The sequence below is a fragment of the Stegastes partitus genome, unplaced genomic scaffold (assembly GCF_000690725.1).
Source record: "Stegastes partitus isolate 25-593 unplaced genomic scaffold, Stegastes_partitus-1.0.2 Scaffold1229, whole genome shotgun sequence".
In the NCBI taxonomy this organism is placed as follows: Eukaryota; Metazoa; Chordata; class Actinopteri; family Pomacentridae; genus Stegastes; species Stegastes partitus.
In genome coordinates this window covers 317,479-340,918 of record NW_007578960.1, presented here as the reverse complement: position 1 = coordinate 340,918, position 23,440 = coordinate 317,479, and the positions used below count along the sequence as shown (strand labels likewise).

General features: G+C 39.2%; 4 protein-coding genes across 6 annotated transcripts; 1 reads left to right on the top strand and 3 right to left on the bottom strand.

Moving 5' to 3' along the window:
* Nucleotides 1-195: 195 nt before the first annotated feature.
* LOC103369021 (uncharacterized) lies at nucleotides 196-8,736 on the bottom strand. Its single transcript, XM_008297605.1, has 10 exons — nucleotides 8,665-8,736; nucleotides 8,291-8,444; nucleotides 7,385-7,626; nucleotides 5,571-5,787; nucleotides 5,366-5,488; nucleotides 5,046-5,263; nucleotides 3,424-3,636; nucleotides 1,162-1,342; nucleotides 823-1,046; nucleotides 196-731 (listed from the first exon to the last, which is right to left on the bottom strand). The coding sequence occupies exons 2-10, from the start codon at nucleotides 8,413-8,415 to the stop codon at nucleotides 484-486; spliced, it is 1,791 nt and encodes a 596-aa protein (XP_008295827.1). The 5' UTR covers nucleotides 8,416-8,444; nucleotides 8,665-8,736; the 3' UTR covers nucleotides 196-483.
* Nucleotides 8,737-10,997: 2,261 nt separating this feature from the next.
* Nucleotides 10,998-12,614, bottom strand: LOC103369007 (dual specificity protein phosphatase 13 isoform A). Its single transcript, XM_008297580.1, has 3 exons — nucleotides 12,303-12,614; nucleotides 11,646-11,863; nucleotides 10,998-11,556 (listed from the first exon to the last, which is right to left on the bottom strand). The coding sequence occupies exons 1-3, from the start codon at nucleotides 12,425-12,427 to the stop codon at nucleotides 11,345-11,347; spliced, it is 555 nt and encodes a 184-aa protein (XP_008295802.1). The 5' UTR covers nucleotides 12,428-12,614; the 3' UTR covers nucleotides 10,998-11,344.
* An 83-nt stretch (nucleotides 12,615-12,697) lies between these two features.
* LOC103369006 (dual specificity protein phosphatase 13 isoform A-like) lies at nucleotides 12,698-15,194 on the bottom strand. 2 transcript variants are annotated; one of them, XM_008297579.1, is made up of 4 exons: nucleotides 15,115-15,194; nucleotides 14,599-14,794; nucleotides 13,121-13,335; nucleotides 12,698-13,023 (listed from the first exon to the last, which is right to left on the bottom strand). In XM_008297579.1, the coding sequence occupies exons 2-4, from the start codon at nucleotides 14,703-14,705 to the stop codon at nucleotides 12,815-12,817; spliced, it is 531 nt and encodes a 176-aa protein (XP_008295801.1). In that variant the 5' UTR covers nucleotides 14,706-14,794; nucleotides 15,115-15,194; the 3' UTR covers nucleotides 12,698-12,814. The 2 variants fall into 2 exon arrangements, with proteins under 2 accessions (XP_008295801.1, XP_008295800.1); XM_008297578.1 differs by lacking the exon at nucleotides 15,115-15,194 and having other exon boundaries at nucleotides 14,599-14,893.
* A 67-nt stretch (nucleotides 15,195-15,261) lies between these two features.
* Nucleotides 15,262-23,182, top strand: LOC103369005 (sphingomyelin synthase-related protein 1-like). 2 transcript variants are annotated; one of them, XM_008297575.1, is made up of 6 exons: nucleotides 15,262-15,345; nucleotides 18,161-18,793; nucleotides 19,428-19,523; nucleotides 19,632-19,749; nucleotides 19,948-20,098; nucleotides 21,275-23,182. In XM_008297575.1, exons 2-6 carry the CDS (start codon nucleotides 18,168-18,170, stop codon nucleotides 21,577-21,579), a joined length of 1,296 nt encoding a protein of 431 aa, XP_008295797.1. In that variant the 5' UTR covers nucleotides 15,262-15,345; nucleotides 18,161-18,167; the 3' UTR covers nucleotides 21,580-23,182. The 2 variants fall into 2 exon arrangements, with proteins under 2 accessions (XP_008295797.1, XP_008295798.1); XM_008297576.1 differs by having other exon boundaries at nucleotides 15,268-15,345; nucleotides 18,164-18,793.
* Nucleotides 23,183-23,440: the final 258 nt, after the last annotated feature.

Sequence of the window (23,440 nt, the reverse complement as noted above, 5' to 3'; positions counted from 1 at the left end):
AGATTTGGACAATAAAAAAAACAGGATAGCACAATTCTCTTAATATACCATTAGTGTTCAGATGTGCACTTTGCAGATGGAAACACAAGTTACTGGTGAAATCTTAAGATGTTGAATCATGAGTGCTCTGAGACAAATAGTTGGTTTTCAAATGTCAGATTGTGGAAGAAGAACAAGCAGAAACTGGCAAGTATCCCTGAGTGATGACAAAAGTTTAATAAATATCACATTTTGTCCCCTCCCTGAATCAGAATTACAGTTTTGCTCCTCACAAGATGCAGCATCCAGGCTAGATGTGATCATCTCATGCTAAGCTGTGCCACGTATACTCGCTAAAACAGAATACCTGACTGAGCCAGATCCTTTCTGTTAATTCTGTGGCCTATTTCAAAAGATCGACATGAGACAGTTGTGGAAAAACAAAACAGTTTAATGATACCATGATTAAAGAAACATGAACAGTCCAATATGCACATCATTATATTAGAGACATGTTATCTGTTGTGTACTGTTTTCTTGCGTTTCTCTCTTTTGTTGCAGTCTTTCCTCTTGCAATGCAATGTCCAAGGCTCTGAGCTGTTTCAGGAAGCCGTGATTAGGCAGAATACAACGGCGCTGTCGCACATGCTCAATAGCATCTACTACAGTTAAGCTGTGTTTCATCATCAGGTATGCCAACACCAGGGTTGCTGACCTGCTCCGACCCATTACGCAGTGCACCAGCACCTTGTCTGGAAAAAGTAGACATAGATGGATCCATTAGAAGCTTCAAGTAGCACAAAAACAAATACATGCTGCCCCTCACTGCCCCCCAGGACTCACTCTGTGGTTGAACGAGGGCCTCATGGATGAACTGGGCTGCAGAACAGAAGTACTGGGAGATGTTGAACGTGGGTTTATCATCAGCTTCTACACCAAAGTACTGGATGTCTGTGTCACTGTAGTAATCAGCTCCAGTCAGCACGTTGTTAAATTTTCCCTCTGCTGCATTCAGGACATGTGTGACACCCAGATCCCTCAGGCCTGCACACTCCAGAGCTGTTTTCCTGCAACACACACACTCTGAATATCAAGGAGTCACACTGAACTTTGACACATCAGACTAAGTTGTAGTCTAAATTGTGCTAAAGAGCTCAGCATCATGTAGGTTCATGCACTCACTCGTCCCCGATGTAGATGCTGGGCCAGACCTCATTGACATGTGTATACTGAACTGCGCTGCCACTCCAGAACATCTGCTCCAGGTCTAATGTTCCTGGTGTGATATAGTCACTATCTGGGTCCACCTGCACTGCTGCGTACGGGTTCCTGCTTCTGGACTTCACCGCACAGGAGGACATGTCTCACCTCCACTGTCCAAGAAACACACACATCCTTGAACTTAATCAAGAACCAAATGAACATTCGCACATTGTTGTCTGCTGCCAAGCTGTGTGGAGATGTAATATTTACACCTGTACACCAGGGATGTTGTGACATGCAGTTTTACAGCCCTGATGGGTCAATTTATTGATTAACTGATCAACAAAAAGGCAACAATTTCTATAAATGTGCTGTTTTCTCTTTGGATTGTGGATTGTCAGTTAGACAAAACAGAACATTTTTAGTAAAAATAAACTCTCAGGAGCTATGATGAGCCATTTTCTGACATGTTATAGATCAAATAACCAATCAAGAAAATAATCAGCAGATAAATAATGAAAAATCACAACCCTGTACACAGTATATCACCTATTGTACCTGTAGCAGACGTATTGAGGATATAGTTAGCTTTTATACAAGTGGTAATAACACATTTTGTTGCCTCTTGTCTGATTCCAAGAGGCATTCATACATTCCTGTATATATACATTCATTTACGTTGCATTATTTATGTGGAGATTTACACATAATTAAATAGAACAATGCATATTTGATGTATACCAATGACACTTGTAAATTAGTGTGAAAATGCATTTTTATTGTGGGAATAAATTTACAACTGATTTGGGAACATGTGTTTGAAATGGGAATAGATTGTGATTAACTGGTTTCAAACACCGTGAACATTTCCATTCATTCATTCATTTATGCACCACGTGGGGATTTTTTTTTTTTTAGTGGGGCGAGGGTTGCAGCACAGCTTCACTTATCAGCTGTTGAGCTTAACTATAGCAGTCCACGACGAACAGATGTCACTTTTTTTGTAGCCACATGCATGTTCAAGAGACAGACAGTGAGAGTTACTGTTTGTTGTGTCACAAAGAGAAATGTTACTCAAAGTATGATAGATAGAAACATGGAAAATAAATGAAGGATGAGGAAGCAGTTGATAAAACAGAATACAGCTGTTTTTTTTAAAATCTGTATTTATTTTTCATGAAATCTGTTATAAAATGTATCAATTCATCTGACAATCTACAAGAAATTAATAAAGCTGATATCCATAAACCACAATTAAATTAGAATTGATAACTATTATACTCATTTGCAACCATATTTAGGCTCTCTGCAATCTTACTCTCTACCAAAGACTTCATGCGCATCTTTTTGAAATTAGTTTGTGAGTAAAACTGTGTAGAGAACCGAAGCTGGAAGGTGTCAGATCTTTGGGTTTGTCCGGTTTCTCTTTAAAATATAACATTGTAAGATCTTGACCTTACTGTGTGTGCCCTGAGATGACTTGTGTTGTCAACTGACACCATATTACTGAAATTAAATTGAATTAAACTGAAATCATCTACTTGTTTAAGCTGCTTAATGACATAAAAAAAAATACATGTCATATAATAGAAAGCAATTACTTACGTTTTCCAAATCTAAGCAGAAATCCAAAGTTCAGCTTTCCTCAGTGGACATGTGTGAACTGTGTGTGTGTGTTTGTGTGCGCATGTGTGAGTATCAACAGAGCCCTCCCTCTGCGGGAAGCCTGAAGACTGAAATACAGATCTGGAATGGTAACTGCTCTCTCAGGCTCTGTGTTTAAGATGATATTTTTAGGCAGCTGGCCTCCAACACCTGACCTCTACAACGTGACACACACAGATGCTTTCTCATAGCTTTCTTAATGTGATCTGAGCCCACTCATATCACAGTAATGACTTTCCTCTATATGGTAACGAAAGACACCTAATCGTGATGAACGAGTTCTCAGAAAACAAAAGAAGTTTAGCGAGAGTGGCAGGTTGCATCGTTGTCATCATGAGAATGTCAGTAATGTGTGGACAGGTGTGACGATCTGTCAGTTATTTCTGGAGACATAAAATCTGAACCATTCAACTCTTATAACTGTGATTGGAGAAATGAGAATATACCAAGCATTTCTTGTAACAAATGACTCACATTTCAGGGTTTTTTTTTTGCATTTTAATTATGAGAGAAAATGTGGATTGAACTAAAACAAATGCCCAACAGGAGAAATGGCATATCAGGACGAGTCAGAGCCGTCCTGCTTTGTGATCCGTCTGCTCTGTGGACTGAGACTCAGATCCAGATGTCTGAGCTGCTCCAGAAATCCAGAGTTTGGTCCAATGTCTCGGTTCAGGCGCACAGCGATGATGGACTCCACTAAAGGCAGGCCGTGGCAGATCATCAGATACGCCAAAACCAGAGCTCCAGAGCGGCTGACACCCATGGCACAGTGAACAAACACCTTCCCTGAAACATGCTTTGATTAGAATATTTAATATCACTTCAAAAATATTGTTTGAAACTTTGATGTATTTTTCAGTTCAGGCTGTCCATAACTCTTTGTTTATATATTTTACATATTCATATCTATTATTTAGGGAGGTCAGTGATCAAGATGGAGACACAACCAACTAATATGCCATAAGTTCAACTGGCACAGCTAAATCAACCAAACACTGTGAGTTTTATGAAATATATCAAATGTGTATGCTGTGAAATGTAAGTCTCTCTTAGTTTACAGACCACAGCATAATAATGCTATTAATTATCTACTATTATACATTTAGATATATACTTTATTTGACGAAGAAGGCAATTACAGATGAGGACTTTGCCTTTAAGGAAGAAGAAGCTTAATACTTCACAGTTTAGTTTTCTCTCTTTATCAACATTGTTCTGTGCAGCTAAAAGACTAATTAATTAATATGCTTAGTAATTACGTTTCAACATTGTGGCTAAGCTTTTCTGTAATCCCATAATATTTATAAATATGTTTAGAGTATTTTAACAGGAACAAAGGGTTTTTAACATTTCTTTCTGACAGGTTGCTGTTATTTTCCAGATGTTGCCTGGTTTGTTACGGATAATATTGAGTAAAATCACAGAAAAAATGGTGTTTATTTTCTGAAATCAAAAGAAAGCAGAGCAAAACCATAGAAAATGTCCACATAAAAAAAAATTCTTTGTGTGTGTGTGGTTTATTTGTTGTTTCATTTTTTTTTTAAAAAAAACAAAAAAAACCCCATACTTTTTCACTGTTTGACTGTAAACTTACACTTTTTTACTGTATTTAAATCAGGTAAAAATATTCTATTTTTAAAAGAAAATTTCTTAAAGAAAATGTACATATATTGATGACTGAAAAATGTTAAATCATTTTCTAATTGTTATTTGACAGATTTGTCTCTGTTTTGTGAAAATACAAATATATCTAGTAAAAACACAGAAAAAAGTATTCATTTAAATATTGTCTTAAAAAAAGACAAAACAGGACAAACTATACATAATGTATACATCAAAAATCTGCATTTTTACAAATAGCAATTCATTCTTATACAACTTGAGACTATAAAATCTCACTGTATTTAAATTAGCTAGAAAAACAGCAACATTATTTTATAGAATATGCCTTTATTTTCACCCTTTGTACAGCTTTTGGATGTTTCAGAATTCCACTGGTTTTTTGTTTTTTTTTCTGGCACCCTTTTTGGCAATTTTTGCCCTTTTTTTCAAAAACTGATTTTCACATCAGTATTTGATTTGATTGGTGATTTAGTTATTATTTTTGTGCAGTTAATGCTCTAAAAAAAAAAAAGTGCACTCATAGCTGACAATTAACTGTGGGTTAGGTTCTGTTGTTGCATGATGTCACTGACCATTTTCCCTCAGAGCTCCGTCTATGAACTGTGCAGCGGAGCTGAAGAAAGGCTGGAGATCAAACTCTGGATGATCTGCAGCTTCGACACCGTAATATTCCACTTGAAGATCACTGTAGAACTGCTGACCTGTGTTGATACGATGTCGACCTGCTGCAGCGTTCAGTATGTGAGTAACACCCAGAGATGAGAGTGTGGGTTTATCTCGTGCCACAGATCTGCACACACACACACACACACACACACACCACATCAAAACGGATCTATAACAATATCTTTTGGCATCATTTCACGGTGCTGAATGTGATTTTTCCACTCACTCATCTCCAATGTAGAGGTTCGGCCAGACTTGACTGAAAGGCGCCACTGGCTTCCTGTTAGTCCAGAGAATTTGCCTTAGCTCTGTCAGAGACGGCGTTTCCTCCTGCCGGGTTAACTGACCTCTGCAGCAATAAAGATGTGTGTGTCTGTATGTGTGCATGTGTTGATGTTTATGGCTTTGTGTGTGTCTGAGTGTGAGTTTACAGTGTTTGGGCCTGTCGCCGTCTCCTCCTCTCCCTCTCCAGGCTCATGTCGAGGCTGCGGAGCTGCTGCAGGAATCCCGGGTTGGGACAGATGTCTCGGTGTGGTCTGACGGCAGCCACGGCTTCCTTCAACCTCAGGCCCTCGGTGATCATGAGGAAGGCCAGCACTAAGGTTGCAGAGCGACTCACACCCATCAGACAGTGAACAAACACCCGTCCTGAGACAGAGACGTTTGCTGTCACCTTCAGCACCAGATATGCAGAAACATGTACACTCAGTGGCCCTTATGAGATATATATATATACAACATCATAGAATCAAGTACATCGATGCTCTGCTCATTAAGTTCATAATGTTCATTTTGTCTTTTTTTTTTTTTTTTTTTTTTTTTTAATCAGAAGTGACCAAATTCAATTAGGTTCAGTTATTTTATTTTCTATTTTATAGTTACTGGATTAAATGATTTTGACAGATGCCTCAGATTTTCTGTTCTTCACATAAACAAGTGGCAGAATATTTGAAACATTTTTCAGTACTCTAAAAAAGCAATCTCCATATATTTAGAGTAAAGTACTGGCAGCTGTGGTCATCGGTATTTGTTGTGTGATTTGTCTCGTGTTGTGCCACATTTGCCTCATTTTGTATCTCATGTTTAATGTTTTGTATCTTGTTTGTCTTGTTTTGTGTGTTGCTTGTTGTTTTGTCTAATTTTTTTTGTCTTTTTTTGTCTCATTTGTGTTGTTTTATGTCTCATTTTTGACATTTTACGTCTCATTTGCATCGTTTTGTGTTTTTATTTTTGCTTCTTGTCTTTATTTTGGTGTCTCATTTGGGACATTTTGTGAATGTCTCTTTAAGACAGTTTTTACTGTTTTGCATTTCTCTTTTGGCATGATGTGTCTCATTTGTCTTTTGTCTCTCATTCTTGTTCTTTTGTACCTCGTTTGAGTGATTGTGTTTCTCATTTGTGTCTTTTTGTGCTTTACTTTTCTTTTGTGTGGTGTCTATGTTGTTTCATGTCTCTTTGGGAAAGTTGTGTCTCCTTTCTGTTATTTTTTTGTCTCGTTTTTGTTATGTTGTGCCTCATTTTTGTCATATTGCGTCTTATTTGTTTCTCCTTTGTATCATTTTGTGTCTCGTTTTTGTCGTTTTGTGTCTTGTCTCATTTTTTGCCATTTTGTGTCACATTTGTGTCATTTTGTATCTTGTTTTTTGTTGTTTTGTATCTTGTTTGTCTTGTTTTGTGTGTTGCTTGTTGTTTTGTCAATTTTTTCGTCTTTTTTTGTCTTATTTGTATTGTTTTGTGTCTCATTTGTGTTGTCGCCTCTTGTTTTTGTCTCATTTGTGACATTTTGTAAATGTCTCTTTATAACACTTTTGTGTCTGTCTTTTGTCATGCCGTGTCTCATTTGTCTTTTGTCATTTTTCTTGTTCGTTATCTCATTTGAGTGACTGTGTTTCTCATTTGTGTCTTTTTGTGTTTTACTTTTCTTTTGTGTGGTGTCTATGTTGTTTCATGTCTCTTTGGGACAGCTGCGTCTCCTTTCTGTTGCTTTTTATCTCATTTTTTTCATGTGTCTTCTGTTTGTCATTTTGTGTCTCATATGGCTCGTTTTGTTTCTCCTTTGTGTCATTCTGTATCTCGTTTTTGTCGTTTTGTATCTTCTTTGTCTCATTTTGTGTCTCACGTGTTGTTTTGTCTCATTTTTTTGCCATTTTGTCTCTCACTTGGGTCACTGTGTGTCTTATTTTTCCTTTAAAGTGGTCCCTGAGTGTAAGTCTAATCACACACTGTAAGATAACTGCTGACTTGCCTCCCATGGCCAGCGCAGCTCTGATGTATCGTGCGGTTGGATAGAAGAACGGACTGAGGATGAACTCTATTGCATCATCAGCCTCCACCCCATAATAATCCACGGTCAGGTCTCTGTAGAAACGCGGACCAGTGTTGACATAGAAACAGGGTCCAGGGCCGGGGCTGGGCGGTCCATGAGCAGCATTAACGATGTGAGTTATGCCCAGACTGTGGAGCGTTCCCTTGTCACGAGCTGCCACCCTGAAACACAATCACACATTCACTCCAGTACGAGCAAAGGATGTGCACACTCAGAACAATACAGGTGCTAACTTGAACCAAACATTGTTCTTCTCAGTGATGTTTTATTTTTAATCACACAAAAGGACCTATTTAGTAAGAGGCTCTTTAAAATAACCTCCAAAGGTGCCACAAAAAAACATTTTAAAAAATGGATCCGTAATGCAACAGGAAAATGCTCCAAAGAACTTCAGCAATACAGGCTCTTAAATTAAGCATTATGAAGATAATTGACCCATCTGGCTCTATTTTGTTAACAGGACTTGATTTAGTAGGATTTTTTTTCAGAAAAAAAAAAAGCCAAATGTAAGATTTTACAGCTTTTTTGGGTCCCTTCCATAATGTTTAGGTTCTGGATTGTTTGTCCAACTGAGGAACATACTACTAGATGCCATGTTGGAACTTGGGAAACTATTTGTCATTGTTTTTAGATTTTTTAATGATTAATAAAAAAAAATAAAGAACCTCTAGTAATTTGAGGAACCACCCCCTAAATAAACAGGTTCTACTGGCGATGGTGGTGCCTTTAAGAATCAGAGAACCTTCTGAAGAACCACTGAGGAGCCATTATTTTTCTGAGCGTATACAGCTGCATGTGTGTGCATTGCGTTGTGAGGAAACTGACTCGTTGCCGATGTAAAGGTTGGGCCACACTTGATTGACGTGTCCAGTCGGTCGTCTGTCGGCCAACAGGAACTCGGTCAGCTCTGAGACTGACGGGGGTTCATACGGAGGATCTCTGAGAGACATACTGTACCAGCATACACACACAAATACACCTACAAACACACACACACACAAATACACAAGGACCATTTACTAACAGTTCACTATGTACGGAGTATGTTCTGAGTGCTATCTAAAACTCTGAGCCACTCCTGCACCCTATTCTTAGAATAATCTTTTCTGACCAAGACACATCAGTATGCATCGACAAGCACAAACCTAAAACATCCGCAAACGTTCACTGTTTCCCCCCGTGAATCAAATGAAGCTTACCTCACTTCAAGGCAGTACAAACTCTTCTCCCACCATGCCCGCTCTTATTTCTCCATAAACACCCACACACAACTGCAGCCTGTTTCCTTTTATAACTCTGTAATCATACACTCATTAGTGGCAAACACGTCCTGCAGACTCGTATTCATCAGCAGCCCCTTTATAACACATTTAATCCATTTTGACTACATGCCTGAGGTCCCATTCTTATGGAAAACAATGTGGCGCGTTCCTGTGAACTTTAACATGAGCTCACTTGTTTCCATGATGACTGCTGACTGTTATGTAACGTGTCGCTGAGGCCCATGTGTCTGTGTTGCCACCCAGAGTCACACCTGCTGCTCTGCTCCTTTGAAAGAAAAAAAATAGCACTGAAAAGGTTTCAGGCATGTTAGAGCATAATGTTCTAACAATGTTATCACCAAAGATTTGTTGGTTATTACAAAATATTTTTGGAGAATATTATTTTAGCTTTGGGAAAAAAGCAAGAAAGAAACCTCAGTGGAAACATTACAACATAATGTTCTAACAATGTTATCACCCAAGATTTTAAGAAAGCTATTGCCAAATATTTAGAGAATGTTATTATTCATTTAAGAAGAACATTCTGGGAACAAAACAAACAAAACAAACAAACAAAAAAGCTCAGGCTGTAAATATGTTACAGCATAATGTTCTAACAATGTTATGTTATTTTAACAATGCTACCACAAAGCCATATTCTTAAAGGACATAATAGATAAGAACATTCCGGGAACAAAGACAAACAAACAAACAAACAAACAAAATCACAAAAATGCAAAACAAACACACACACACACACACACACACACCGCAAAAGATGCCTAAGATAATTTAAAAACAACATTATCCTAGTCAATACAATATACAAAAATCCTGTCTCCATGTTGGGGAAAGTTTATAATTACAAGATAATTGATGAAGTTACTGGTGCTGTTGGTTCATGTGTGCAAATTCATGCAGCTCTCTTGCTGTCTGATGCTCCCAGTATTTAATAAAGTCTCTCTCTGGTGTTTTTGGACAAATATGGGTGCTGAAATGTAGACGAAGCCTTTTTTAAACCACTTTACACAACCTGAAGTACTGTTTCATGCACGTTAATGGATGCTGTTCAGGCTTGTGTTGAAAGTGATACAGAAATGCTGCTTAGTCTGACCTGATTAAACTGTCACGACTTTTAAAGAAATGGGAGCATGATGTCATTGAGACGTGAAGCTGACACGTTCAGCTGCTGTCACATTAACATAAAGGAGCACATGTCTGAAAAGGGCTCTGCTGTGGGGAACTTTTAAACAGTTTCCTTTGAATTCATTAATATTTTGCCTGCGTTCTTCATGGAAAAACAAAAGATATGAATTGTGAGCATCACGCTACAACTATTGCAAATCTATTCTTTAAAAACACAATCATCTGCAGTGCTTTGTGGAAACCAGACTAAATGCATATTACGGCTGCAAGTGGTGATTACTTTCATTTCTGACTGATTTGACAATTATTGTTTTCATGAGCTGTTTCTGCTAGAAAATGTTAGAAAACAGTAAAAATTGTCAGTCAGTGTTTGCCACAGCTCAAGATGACGATGGTTGTTTTGTCCACAATCCAAACATATTCAGTTTACTGTCATAGAAAAGGAGAAAAAGCCTTCATTAAATCACAACTTAAGGAGCTGCTGCTTGTGTTTGTCTGTCTGTTAGTGTGATGGTTCAGTTTAGACTTGTGCTGTGTTGAAAGTGGTCTGGATCATTTTAAATTTAGGTCAAATTTGTAAAAAATGAATTACAAATTGTTTAAAAAGAGGCAAACACGTCCAATATGACTTAACATTTGAGTCATGAAATCCTCATGTTACTTGTCTTTTATTATGAGCTGAAAAGTGTTTATAATTCATAAAGGTTATTATTATTTGTTGCAATCTTTATTTTGTTACTGACTCATAAAAGCGCTTTATTTTTCCATCATTTTTAAAATTTGTTTGCTCACATGGAAATCCATTTAGAAAACTGAGAATATCTGCTGTTTTCTTTTACGTAAAAAATAATTTTATAAAAAGTAAAAATATGCAGCTATAATTAAACAATCAATTGACAGTTTTTGTTAGAGGATATGATCAAGGATATAGTTAATAGGATCATGGTTTTTAAAAATTGTAAAGTGTTTTTGACCAGAGAGAGTCTTTGTTGATGAAAAATGACAGTTGAAACAAAGCTAAGTCTTATTAAAAAGTGTGATGATGCGCATAGTTTAAAACACACATTTAAAAAAAATGTAGATTACATATTTTATGTTCAAGCTGCCAATAAATTCCACTGAGATATAACAAAATGTCTTTAATGAATATTACAACAATCACAAAGCTGTATTTACACAGCAGATACAGTTTGAATATGAAAAACAAACCCAGAGAAGTATTACGTGTTAATATGACTGTAACTAGATATTTACAATAATGAAAAAGTCACAACATGAGCACTTGTGCAATGAAAGTAAACAACCATATAAATAAAATATAGATTCTCTTCAGACTCACAGCTCTGACTACATCATTCTGATTATTATTTACAAATGCTGCAGGTACTGGTTAAATTGGAGTGTAGCACATGGAGAGGCCTTGAGGTGACAAATGAAATGAAGGAGCAAAGAAAAGAGAGAAAAAGGGACGTCAGAGAAGAGGACACAACCTCCTTTTGCGGGTCAGCTGCTCGTCCAGCTTGAGGAGGAGGGACAGGAAGTTCCTGTTGGGATAAATGGCTCGTTTTTGGACGACATGCCTCAGGGCATCTCTCAGAGAGAGACGCTGCCGAAGCATCAAGTACGCCAGGACCAAAGTGGCTGAACGACTCACGCCCATGATGCAATGCACCAGCACTTTTCCTGTAGGGCAGAATGGAAAATGCGAATCAAGACAGAGTAAATTCCTGATGGGACAACAGGTGTCACATTCATGTTCACATTCATTTTACCGTCTTTGCTTTTCAGGGCCGTGTGTATGAAGTCAGCTGCATGTTTGAAGTACTGGCTGAGGTCAAAGTGGTCCGAATCCTCTGCTGGGATGCCGAAGTAAACGCAGGTGTTCCCATAAAAAGTCTGGTCACCGATGCTGCCCTGCTTGGCGTGTGCTGCGTTCAGGACATGAGTGATGCTGAGCTTATGTAATGTCTTTCTGTTCTGTGCGACAGCCCTGGAGAACACACACAGAAAGACAAACACACGTGAAATAAAGAAGAATGCAATGATTAGTCCCACTACTGAGCCTTTAGAAGTTGGACAGGTCGACTATGATGTTATAAGCAGATAAGATTTTATAAATCTGTGTATGTAATTGTACAGAGTGAGAGGCTGATTTGGAAACAGACAATGAATGACATTATAGTGAAACACAATCATATTAATATTAAATATGTCCTCATAAGAGATGTTACAGTTGTTGACAATAAAATACAGTATATTAATATATGCTCTTAGATTTGATTACAGCTACATTAAAACAAACTATTTATTAAATGCTTAAATAGGAGAACTTAAAGTAAAGTGCACCCAGTTACGTTAATTCTGCACTGTAACAGGCAATTAAAACTGATGAATTTCTCTCTTGCAGAAAGATGTTTCTGTCTACTTACACATTTCCTATGTACAGGTTGGGCCAGACTTCATCCACTGGTGTGAGCTCGAGCGTGCAGGAATCCAAGATGAGTTCCAGTTCTTTAATGAGCACCAGGTCCTGTAGCTGGTTGCTCCCTGACATTCTCCCCTGGACACACGGTGCTCCTTCAGCGGACCTCCTTGCACTGCTGGTGCCGCCGCCTCCGTCCCTTCGCCACAAGAGTCTACAGCTCGGTGAGAGGCATGAGCAGGTGGCTGCTTGACTCCAAAATTAGCTCCCTGTGTCCAGTGTGTTCTCTCCGACTGGATGTGGAGTTATTTAATGTTGTTGTTCCATTGATTGCCCTGTTCATTGATGGCAAAGAGCCGCAGGGAAAAGCCAGAAGGTCACATCAGAGGGAAGACAGGGGAGCAGGGTGGACACATTAGTTTATACATACAAAGGCTACAAATGGAGGTGGTTCACTTTTGACAACTACATGAGAACAATGTTTTGAATTCATTACACATAGTTTTTCCTTGGTTTGTGTTATTTTGACTCATTTTGTGCTTCATCAAGCAGTTTTCGATCTAGTCCTATAAGCTGTCGCAGGAAGCCTCGGTTGGGGAAAATCCAGCGCTTCTGTTGCACACAGCGTACAGAGGACAGAAGGCTGAGGCGATGATGAATCATCAGATAGGCCAGGACCAAGGCAGCTGACCGGCTCACACCCACAGCACAGTGCACAAAAACTTTTCCTGGAAATCAGAAAAGAAGCAAATAACGACGCTAAAAATACTGGTTATTTATCATCAGAGTTTCATCTTTGAAAACATGCGTGGCAGCTTGCAGTACCTCCTGACGTCAAAGCCTGGTGAATGAACTCCGCAGCAGGCGAGAAAAAAGGTGAAAGGTCAAATGTAGGCAGGTCGTTGGCGGGGACTCCGTAATATTTAACTGTGGTTCCGTAGAAATCATCGTTGCCCTTACAGCAGAGTTTACCGTGTGAGGCGTTCAGCACATGAGTGATGCCCAGCTGGTACAGGCCAAACTTGTCATGAGACATAAACCTGACACAAAATAACAAACAGAATGCTTTAATGATAATATATATATATATATATGTGTGTGTGTGTGTGTGTGTGTGTGTGTGTGTGTGTGTGTGTGTGTGTGTGAACTAAAAGGTCCCATATTGTGGAAATCCCTTTTAGTTGTATTTATAGTTGGTAGAAACTTGGAGGTTTAAAGTAAAAGCTGTTAGGAAATGTTTACTTTTCCCATTCCTCAAGCTCCACCAAACTAGTTAGGCTCCAGCTTTACAAGCCAAGAATTTTACTGCTATATATCAGCTAATGAACCAATGATCATCTAGCTCAAACTTTGCATAATTCTGTCCCCTTACTGCCTTCTGCTTATGAGTTGAGCCATTCAGAATGAGCAGCCGCCTCACAGTCCTTTAATTTTCTAGAGCTGATTTTGCTAAATCTAGAATGTCTCAGCCATGAGAAAAGCCACCAAATGTTCTTCTGTTGGCTGCAAGACTGAAAACAAGAGTCTTTATGCACTTCCAACATCTGAGGAACAGAGATAGAATGGATGACACCACAACAATAGGAAAATCCTTCATGTATGCTATTTTTGCCATTGCCTTTGATCATATGCTCACAGGTCGGAGCTCTGTGGAAACTGTAAAATTGAAAGACATTTAGAGATGGCGGAAACTTTGAAACCAGTTTGAAACCACTAAACAAGGACTCGCGTATGACTTTCATGTCATGCTTCAGTTTCCTTTGTTTATATCTGTTTACTTCTCTCCTGCTCTCTGTGTTCACATAAACTGCATTTTAATATAGCCACATTCCCCATAAAGCTGTTCTCATTTACATATTTTTCAAGGTTCTGATGTCAGACAACAGAAAAAGTATGAAATAGATACTGAAATGTTAACCAGTGGTCACTTCAGAGCCATTTCCAAGCTGTGACTCTGCACCTGTGAAAAGCTCATTTTACAGCTGTAGCCGTATCTGAAAAACTCACCACACAAACAAGTCAAAAACAATAACTGTGCTGTGAATTTGTAATATTTCCAAAGATGGCTTAGATCGAAAGATGCTGCCAAAAGAAAGTCTCGGTTTATTTCCTCCTGCTGTCAATCACTGAAACAGTTTGTTTAGACCAGGGCTAAAACCAGGGCTTATACAGTCATGGTAAAATGAACCAACTTTGTGGGTTTTCATTTTCAAAAGACACAGTCTGGCAACATGTGAGGCCTTCATTAATTTGCTAAAAATCTGCTAAATATTGAACCTTTGAATGCAGCATCTGATACTCACATGTCACCCAGATACAGGTTTGGCCACACCTCATCTCCATGGCGACAGGAGCGTGGAGCTGAATGTAAGATCTCCTCTAGCTCCTGGAGAGACGGGATCTTCCACATCCTCTCCGAATCCCCTGTCGTGTGCTTTTCCTCCTCCTCTGACTCACTCACTTTCCTGTGCTCCGACTCTTGTGTGTCACATTTCGCTCCTGTTAAAGCACATAAAGTTGTGTCTGTCATCGCTACGTTTATGACACTGTCCTGTTCTTTCCCAAAAACCAAATCAAGCTTCTGTCTGTTGCCTTTGCTCTGAGTCTGTTTCAGCTGCAGGTCCAATTCGTTTGATTGCATAAAACAGGTGGTGCACTTTGGCACAGGCTCTCAGTTGCACTCTCATGCATGGAAATGTGTTTTCAATTACGTGACTAGTTTGAAAACTACTACATACTTTTTTTTTTTTACACTTTTTTTCATGAAAGTCAAGCCAAACCATAAAAATGTGCCATTTACAGACCTGGAGAAACATTACCTGTAATCAGATCCTAGTTTCTCCAGTGTGACCAGCAGATGTCAGTGTGTTTGGAGCAGCAGCCCTCAATGAGTCCACCAGCTCTTCTTTACTGGTGTTGTTTATTGAAGTCTCTTCCTGTTTGGTGTTGCCTAGTTGTCAGAAGCATGTTGGCCATGAAGTACTCTGGGTGGAGAAGCAGACAGAGAGCTCATCTACACCTTCTGACAGCACAGTGACAGTGGATTGTTGGTAAGACAGCTGATTACTGTTTTAAAATAAGTTTGAAACACTTCATGTTTGCTCTGACTTGGACCATGTCCCCTTCTGTTTTCTGTTTATGTGAGGAAAACATAAACACTTTACCACACCGTCGTAAATTTGTGATCTGTCCTCAGTTCAACTCATGCTGAAAAACCGCAGCTGACGTTACGCTGTGGCCTGGTGGTTGAACAGACTATGAGCTCTTTGTCAAACTGTGTCTCACACACTGAAGGGCTTTCTCTCTCTCACAGCTGTGTGTCAGTGCTCGCTGTGACTCACTGTAGGCCAGCCAAACAAGCTGACACTGCACTTATGAGTCCCAAGTAAAGCCACGAGCCAGAGAGGCTGCAGGATGTTGCCAGTGAAATCTAGAGACTAGTTAAAAATAACTTTTCTTTTTGAGGGATCAGAGCATCAGCCACCCTGGTGAGTTACTTCACACGTGTAAATATTTAATATGGGTCAGCCTAATAGCCAGGTTTGATAGGTATTGTTCTGTATGGATCCTTCACCGTATGATCTGCATTATTAATGGAATACAGCCAGCTTCAGTGTGTGTGACGATCATAGGAACTAAGAGATTTCCTCCCGTGTTTGAACCAGTATGTTCATTCCAATGAGGTGATGTCACGTAAGGTGTGGCTGTTAATACCAGGGTGATGATCACTGTTAGAAAAAACAGCATCATGTGAGAATAACAACAACAAAACAAGACATTTTTCATCAAGAATTGGATTATAAAATGATCAGATTTGTTGCCAAGTAATTTCCTGTCCATCTGATAACTAATCAATCAAGTAGTCATTCAGTCAGTCAGCTTTAGTGGTAAGTAGCTGCCATTTTTGTTTTACGTCATAGCAAACAAATGATTTGGGCAATTTTGATTGTTGGTTGGACATGAAATCTGATTTTAACAAATCACCCTGGGCTCTAGGAAGCTTTCTGACATTTTACAGACCAAATCCTTTAAAATTAGAAGCTTTATTGACATGACAATGCCGTGCAAGACAGCAATACAAAGGCAGTCCCTGAATAAAAAGTGTGAAACCCAAAGAGTTTATCATGACCTCGCAAAAAGTCTATAAAAGACATTGCAGAAAGTCTAAACAGTCTATAAAATACATTCAAGTTAACAACAGGAGAAAAGACAGTCTTAGAAATGCTTAATAAATGTATGTCAATGATGTAAACTAATTGATTAACTGTCAAATTCAGCAGATTAAAAGCTTCCTAATCGACAGCCATGTGTCATGCATTACTGATAGCAGAAAGCTGCTTGCTTTGGTAATTGTAAGATTGCATGTAGTGTCTAATCAGCATATAGGCTATCGCTCACATGCAAGCAGTAAAGAGTAATACAGCCATGTTGGTCGAGTCCCGCAGACCTTTGGAGCAGTAGCGAGTGTAGAGCAAGTAGCAGCGTGGTGAACTGATCACAAGGTCAAAAGGCAAACACAGCCAAAGAGTGATTCATCAGCGCAGGAGAGGAACTGATTTACTCTGTCTGTATGGTTAGTGAACAACTGTTTTTCTAAAGTTTGATTTAATACTTTGGAAGACTGAAATTGTGGTTACATTTCTGTTTGTTTTTGCTTGACACATAAAACATAGACCTGCTTTATGCGGATCTGGGCGTTCCACGTAAAGCATATTTACACTGTGAGCTGCAGCTTTACTGTACAGTCACTGACCTGGACACAGATGATGTAATAGCACTAAGTAGCCTGCAGTTTGCAGTGCTGGGTCACACAAGCAAGCTGCCCCACAGCAGATTACCTCGACACTGACTGCATCCTGATTAGCCATACTAACTGAATGTCTTATATCATTACATCCTGTAAGACTACAACTAAATATTTAATTAGCATTGACTGGTAAAATGAATTAGTTGTGAAACATGCCTGTCAAAACTTCCCTGAGTCCAAAGTGATCTTTCGAATAAATATTTAGTAAAACTAACAAAATTAAAGAAACTGAAATTATGACAATAGTTGCAGTTTTAGGACTATTGGAGGAAACTAACTCTGGGAAACTGTGGACATTTTTCACAGTTTTTGTCATGTTATAGGCTAAATGAATTTTAATCAAGTGGTTTTAAACGATGATCTATAACTGTTGATGAAATTGCTCAAAACCTTTGCTGATATTTGCTTAACTTATAGGGTGAAGTACACACAGAGTACATAATTGTGTAGCTCATTTTAAAGCTAGAATGGTCAGCTGATTGCTTAATTAGCAGCTAACGCAATAATCGATGAAACATTTGAGTTCGTTTTCAAGCAAAATACCTAAAATGTGTTTATTGTTTTGAGTTTTAGACTGTTGATTAATTAAATACCACTTGATGTGACAGTGAAACGTTCTTTTCTTTTATATAACAAACCACTAATGAACTGGTGAACAACTGGGAGATTAATCAGATGTTTACATAACTGCCGCCCTTGTTTATTCACACAATGGTGGAAATGGTTGTGATCAATGGCATGCAAATTAAAAGTAATGTCAGTGGGTGAGTTTTTAGGCAGTTTTGTATTTGAATAATAGGACTGACAAAGGCAGTAATGAAATCAAGTGGTGAAAACACAGTGAAGGAAAATGTGACAGTTAATTACTGAACATAGAGAATTGTTACAGCAGCCTTTGATCAGTCAGAACTCCAGCGTGTAAGCAAATCATCTTTTTGATTACATCTCTGTTGCTGGTGGCATCTATAATCTTCACTTGTATAGTTCCCCACATCTGTTTTTTTTTTTTCATCTATGTCAAATGCTCCATGATCTAACGCTGCATGTGCTTGTGTCAGCAGCAGCATGGCACCGTCTGAGGACAGTGTTACTGCCTGGAGCTGTAAGCAGGTGGCCCAGTGGCTGCAGGAGGAAGGTTTCGAGCAGTATGTGGAGTTATTGTGCACACAGCACCGCCTGGACGGCCCCAGCCTGCTGGCTCTGACTGAGGCCGACCTGCGGGGTCCTCCGCTGGGCCTGACTGTGTTAGGAGACATCAAAAGGCTCACCATAGCCCTCCGCCGGCTCCAGAGACAAAACCAGGCCCAGCTGGAGGAGCTTGGACTCCGGCCTTCAGACAGTCTCCCTGCTGGGCTCTCGCTGGGCGCTGCAGGTGTCGAGTGGAGCTATGACGGAGCTGACAGGAGGTTTAATGGGGGAGGTGATCGCTTGTGTAACGGGACTGAACTGCGGCTGAGGACCAACGACAGATCTGGATATGGATCAGGAGCTGCAGTGTGTCATACTCACACCAATGGGAGGTGTAGGCAGCACTTGGCTGGTAGACTGGACCCAGAGGTGTGGAAGACAGTCCTCAGTTCCGTATATGTATTTTTTGTGTTTGGATTCACATCTTTCGTCATGGTCATCGTACATGAGCGTGTGCCGGACATGAGGACATACCCACCGCTGCCCGACATATTCCTAGACAGGTATAAACTAATCACTATACCTACAATTGTCCTCAAATTTATTCATAGCCTCCCATTAAAGAAGGAACAAACAGCCGTCACTGAAATAAGCTGAAATTGACAAAAGTAATAATAAATAAAAACTGAATGAAAATCATGACATTGCTTTTGAATTGTGGTTCAAAACAAGCAAACAAGCATGATGGGATCTGTAAACTAATATTTTGTTGAACAACCCTTTGAGCCAATCACTGCAATCAAGTGTTTTCTGTAACTCTCAATCAGACTTCTGCACCTGTTGACAGCTATTTAATTTTTGACCTACTGCTCATCAGTAAAGTGCTCTAATTTGTCCTGGACAGTTTTTTTTTATTATTATTCCTTTCAACCACAATTCAAAAGCAATGTCTTATTTCCCTAAATTATAATTTAGCAATTTTCTTTTTATCATTACTTTTTTCAGTTTCTTGTTATTTTAGTGACTATTGTGAATTTTGCCTTTTCTGTAATGGAAGGGTATGAATACACTTGAGGATGACTGTACATGAAGATTCCAGCGCTTGTTGAGCAACTTCAGCTCCATAGTTCATGTACACATTCTGCTGCGCTCATATCTAATCTACATGCTGATGCAGATGTTTTTGTACCCTGACAGTGTACCCAGAATCCCTTGGGCTTTTGCAATGGCTGAAGCATGTGGCCTCATCTTGTGTTACATGTTTCTGTTGATCCTGCTCCTTCACAAACACAGGTAGTCCACAGTTTCAGCAGCTCCCATCACATTACACTCTGCTAATTGTTGCATTGCCTACGTATAGTGTGTAGATTTAATGAAGTCCCTGTTTGGTCTCTATTTCAGGTCCATTCTCTTCAGACGGCTGTGTTCTTTGATGGGAACAGTGTTTTTGCTTCGCTGCTGCACCATGTTTGTCACCTCCCTCTCTGTACCTGGGCAGCACCTGAAATGTGCCAGCAAGGTGAGAAACACATGAGGCTCCATAAAGACTAGATAACATTTTTCCACGTGTCATCAGTAGTTGGTAATTGTCTTTGCTGTTGGCAGTGTTACAGTTGGGTTCTAAACTCAGCATTACCGCTGTGATTTCTAATTAACAGTTGCCTCTGTGACTCACAGCATGACTGTTTACACAAGTTGTCTTTTTTTGTCCCCCCAGACATATGGTGATAGCTGGGGGAAGATACAGAGGGCACTAGCAATCTGGAGTGGGTTTGGGATGACTCTGACAGGCGTGCAGACCTGTGGAGACTACATGTTCAGTGGACACACGGTTGTCATCACATTGCTCAACTTCTTTGTGACTGAATGTAAGTGTTAGTTCTTTTATTTCCAGGAATTATATCTATGTTTTTCTTTGCATCAAAAAAATCCCATGAGAACTTCGAAACCAATCATTTTTTGTTCCAGTTCTCAGTACTTTCTGGCTTCTCTCTACTGACTGTAGCCAAAGTACTTCTAGGCAAACCTCGCCTCTCAGCAGCCGCCTTGGTAACACACTCGGACAGTTATTTTGGGCTTACAAGACCAAACTCGTGTCTAAATGAATGAAAAGAGAACCATAACTGCAATTCTGGTGGTAGCTGGGATATAAAAACTGCATTTCTAAAGTGACTGGTAAAATCTGATCAAAAGCTATGACAGGGTTTGGTCTGAAATAAGAACTAAAAAGCATTTTCCGCTGGTTATACTCTAACTATACACATGCATTTTCCAAATATTGCAATTTCCAATATCCATAGCAGCATAGTATAGTATGCCAGACAAACATGAGCATACAATTTGAAATGCAGTTAAAGATTTCTTTTCTTTTAGCAGTGAGTCTCTCCTTTATAACATCTTCGCTGTGCTGTTCTTGGCCCCGAACACACTACTTATTATTTAAGACACGAGTCCCTCAGTATGGGTCACTGATATATACTTACACTTTTTAAAGAGGCAAAAGTGATTTCTGTACAAAGGTGGGCTTTGTACCATTCAGCATATGCTAGTCAAGCAGGAATAAACATGGTATTTGTTGGGGACTGTTTTCAGCTGTGGAATAATACACATTTATATTTAAGTCAGTATTTAAAGCAGAAAGACTGCATGTGCAGCATCAACTCAAAATAAACTACATACTGTATTGTCAGTATTCACAAAAACTGCAGAATGTACATTTCTATTTTGTGTTTAGATTTATTTTATATTGATGCTTATGTGTATAGTTTTATTATATATTTTATACTTTCCTACTTCTTTTAAGACTTTTGATTGGGAGCATCTGTAACAGAAATCAGTTTCCCCTTGGGGATCAATAAAGTATTTCTGATTGTGATTCTGAGATGAAGGGGCATGACACCCAGTGTAAATGTGTGGCCTGTTTTTGGGAGTACACGGCAGAGGAGAATAAGGTGTAAGAAAAAAGGCTTTGGATACACAGAAAATACCTAAAATACCCAGAATATCACCTGATTTTGTCCTTTATTGATGTCTCCATATTGCAGACACTCCACGTACCTGGAATCTGATTCACACCATCTCCTGGGTGTTAAACCTATTTGGGATTTTCTTCATCCTGGCGGCTCACGAGCACTACTCCATCGACGTGTTCATCGCCTTCTACATCACTACCCGCCTCTTCCTCTACTACCACACCTTAGCCAACACCCGTGCCTACCAGCACAGCCGCCGGGCGCGCATTTGGTTCCCCATGTTCTCCTTCTTCGAATGCAACGTGAACGGACCTGTCCCCAACCAGTACCACTGGCCCTTCAACAAGCCTGCCTTCATGAAAACTCTGATTGGATAAAGAATCTTTAGCGGCTGCAATGTGCATGGACTGTAATAAGAATGCCTCAGTAAGAGACTTTTAATTTATTATGTGGAGTTTTGTTTGTATAATGTCGTGTTTCAAGGAACAGTTTGACAGTTTGGTAAACATACTTTCTTTTATGCAGAGAGTTTGATAGGAAAATTGGCAGCACTGTCATGTCAATATGGTAAGAATAAATGCTAGTTAGCGTAGCTTAGCATAAAGACTGCAAATAGGGAGATACAGCTCTGTTGAAAGCTACAAAATCTACCTACAGTACCAGCAGCTCTAAAGTGATTACAGACATTTGACTTACTGATGTGTCAACAAGACTACAGGACGCCTCCTGTTCCAGACGGTTTCCAGTCTTTATGCTAAGCTAAGTTAACCATGCTAAGCTAAGTTAACCATGCTGAGCTAAGTTAACCAGCTGCTAATTGTAACTTCATATTTAACATACTTATAGCACATACATATCAGAACGTATATACTTCCCAAAATATTGAATAATTCCTTTAATTATAATTGCACATTGCCAAAGAGCTGCAGGTACAGACGTTTTCTTGTAGATTTATTTGCCTTTAAATAATCACTTTAATCATTCTTAGCTTCCACTTGCAGAGATGTTTACGGTTCATTGGTGGTTTGGGTTGTTACACTGAACTACTCAGGCTTCTCACAGCTGTAATCCAGGCTGATATTGTCACTTTTTGGGAGTCAACTGGTGACGGTTCACACAGTTGTTTTGGTATAAAAAGGTCTGACACCTGTTTGGTGACCCATACCAAAGAAAGAACTGTTTCTTTTGATGTGCAGCGAAACAAACACTTGCTGCTCTCGGCTGACAGGACTCAGGCTTCAGTAGGCTAAAGGGAACTCTGCAGCTTTTTTTATATAGTAATGTTACCTTAGGGATCGTACAGATTCACATATTCACAGTTAAACTCAAACAAATATATGCACATTACAATAAATGTTTTGCCGAATATCCCTCAGTCTTACAAAAAAAAGGGGGGAAAAGAACAAAAACAGGGCTCTCTGTGCATCTTCCAGCAAATTGCAGCTAAATCATGTGCTTCTCAGCTTGAGGACAGTAAACCTTCAGAGGAAAAAAAAAAGGGAATAAAGCACATTGGTTAATTTACAACCTGTAATTGTAAAAGCAGGCTGAGGTTTTGACACCACTGTGTCCTAATCAGAGACAGATGAAGACACACTTACGTTGAAACCTTTGTCTGTTTGCACCGTTAAAGGCTGTGAAATAGTCTGTTTGTCCAGTCCTCATTTGTCTTCTGGAAGCCAACAGAATAACTTCTTTATCCCAAATTGTTTTGGGTTTTTTAAAGGACGTAATTGTATTAACGGGGATGGAGATATGTGGAGTTTCCTCTTTTGCATGGCACAAAGACTGACTTTCTCTTCATGCAGCTACTGAAAAGCAGTTGGTTAACAAGGTTTCAAAAGTGTATCGTTTACTATGGCATGGCTGATGCAAACTGCATATTTTTGAACAGTTTACAATGCGTGGCCTTATTTCAGTGCAACTCATCTATCTTTGCTCGCCAGCCCAACAATAAAAGTTTACAGATGAGGAAAACCATTTTTATTTTTCAGACTGATTTTGTTTTTCACTGTATCCGTGTGCGTGTGTGTGTGTTTACTGAATATATTTGGGTATAAGTCTTAATATTTGCATACGCTGTGAGTTCGTAAAAAGGAAATACCATGGCTACCACAGGTAAACTAGGTCGTGATTGAGAAAGGTGCGACTCCAATAAGCAATATCAACACAACCCACACACCTGCAGTTCTTCCCCACCTTAAAACAAATATTTGGTAGAAGTCACATCATTATTCA

Bases quoted from the DNA above. Each gene is read 5' to 3' on its own strand.
- LOC103369021 (XM_008297605.1), bottom strand. From the start codon at position 8,415: ATGTCTCTCAGAGATCCTCCGTATGAACCCCCGTCAGTCTCAGAGCTG. The intron at 7,627-8,290 runs GTCAGTTTCCTC...ATTGTGTTTCAG, and splicing joins AACCTTTACATCGGCAACGA to GGTGGCAGCTCGTGACAAGG. The intron at 1,047-1,161 runs GTGAGTGCATGA...TGTGTGTTGCAG, and splicing joins AGCATCTACATCGGGGACGA to GAAAACAGCTCTGGAGTGTG.
- LOC103369006 (XM_008297578.1), bottom strand. From the start codon at position 14,825: ATGACAGACACAACTTTATGTGCTTTAACAGGAGCGAAATGTGACACA. The intron at 13,336-14,598 runs GTGAGTATCAGA...ATTTTGTGTCAG, and splicing joins AACCTGTATCTGGGTGACAT to GTTTATGTCTCATGACAAGT. The intron at 13,024-13,120 runs GTACTGCAAGCT...TCTGATTTCCAG, and splicing joins CCAGGCTTTGACGTCAGGAG to GAAAAGTTTTTGTGCACTGT.
- LOC103369007 (XM_008297580.1), bottom strand. From the start codon at position 12,427: ATGTCAGGGAGCAACCAGCTACAGGACCTGGTGCTCATTAAAGAACTG. The intron at 11,864-12,302 runs GTAAGTAGACAG...TGTGTTCTCCAG, and splicing joins AACCTGTACATAGGAAATGT to GGCTGTCGCACAGAACAGAA. The intron at 11,557-11,645 runs GTAAAATGAATG...TCTGCCCTACAG, and splicing joins GGCCCTGAAAAGCAAAGACG to GAAAAGTGCTGGTGCATTGC.
- LOC103369005 (XM_008297575.1), top strand. From the start codon at position 18,168: ATGGCACCGTCTGAGGACAGTGTTACTGCCTGGAGCTGTAAGCAGGTG. The intron at 19,750-19,947 runs GTGAGAAACACA...TTGTCCCCCCAG, and splicing joins ACCTGAAATGTGCCAGCAAG to ACATATGGTGATAGCTGGGG. The intron at 20,099-21,274 runs GTAAGTGTTAGT...TCCATATTGCAG, and splicing joins CAACTTCTTTGTGACTGAAT to ACACTCCACGTACCTGGAAT.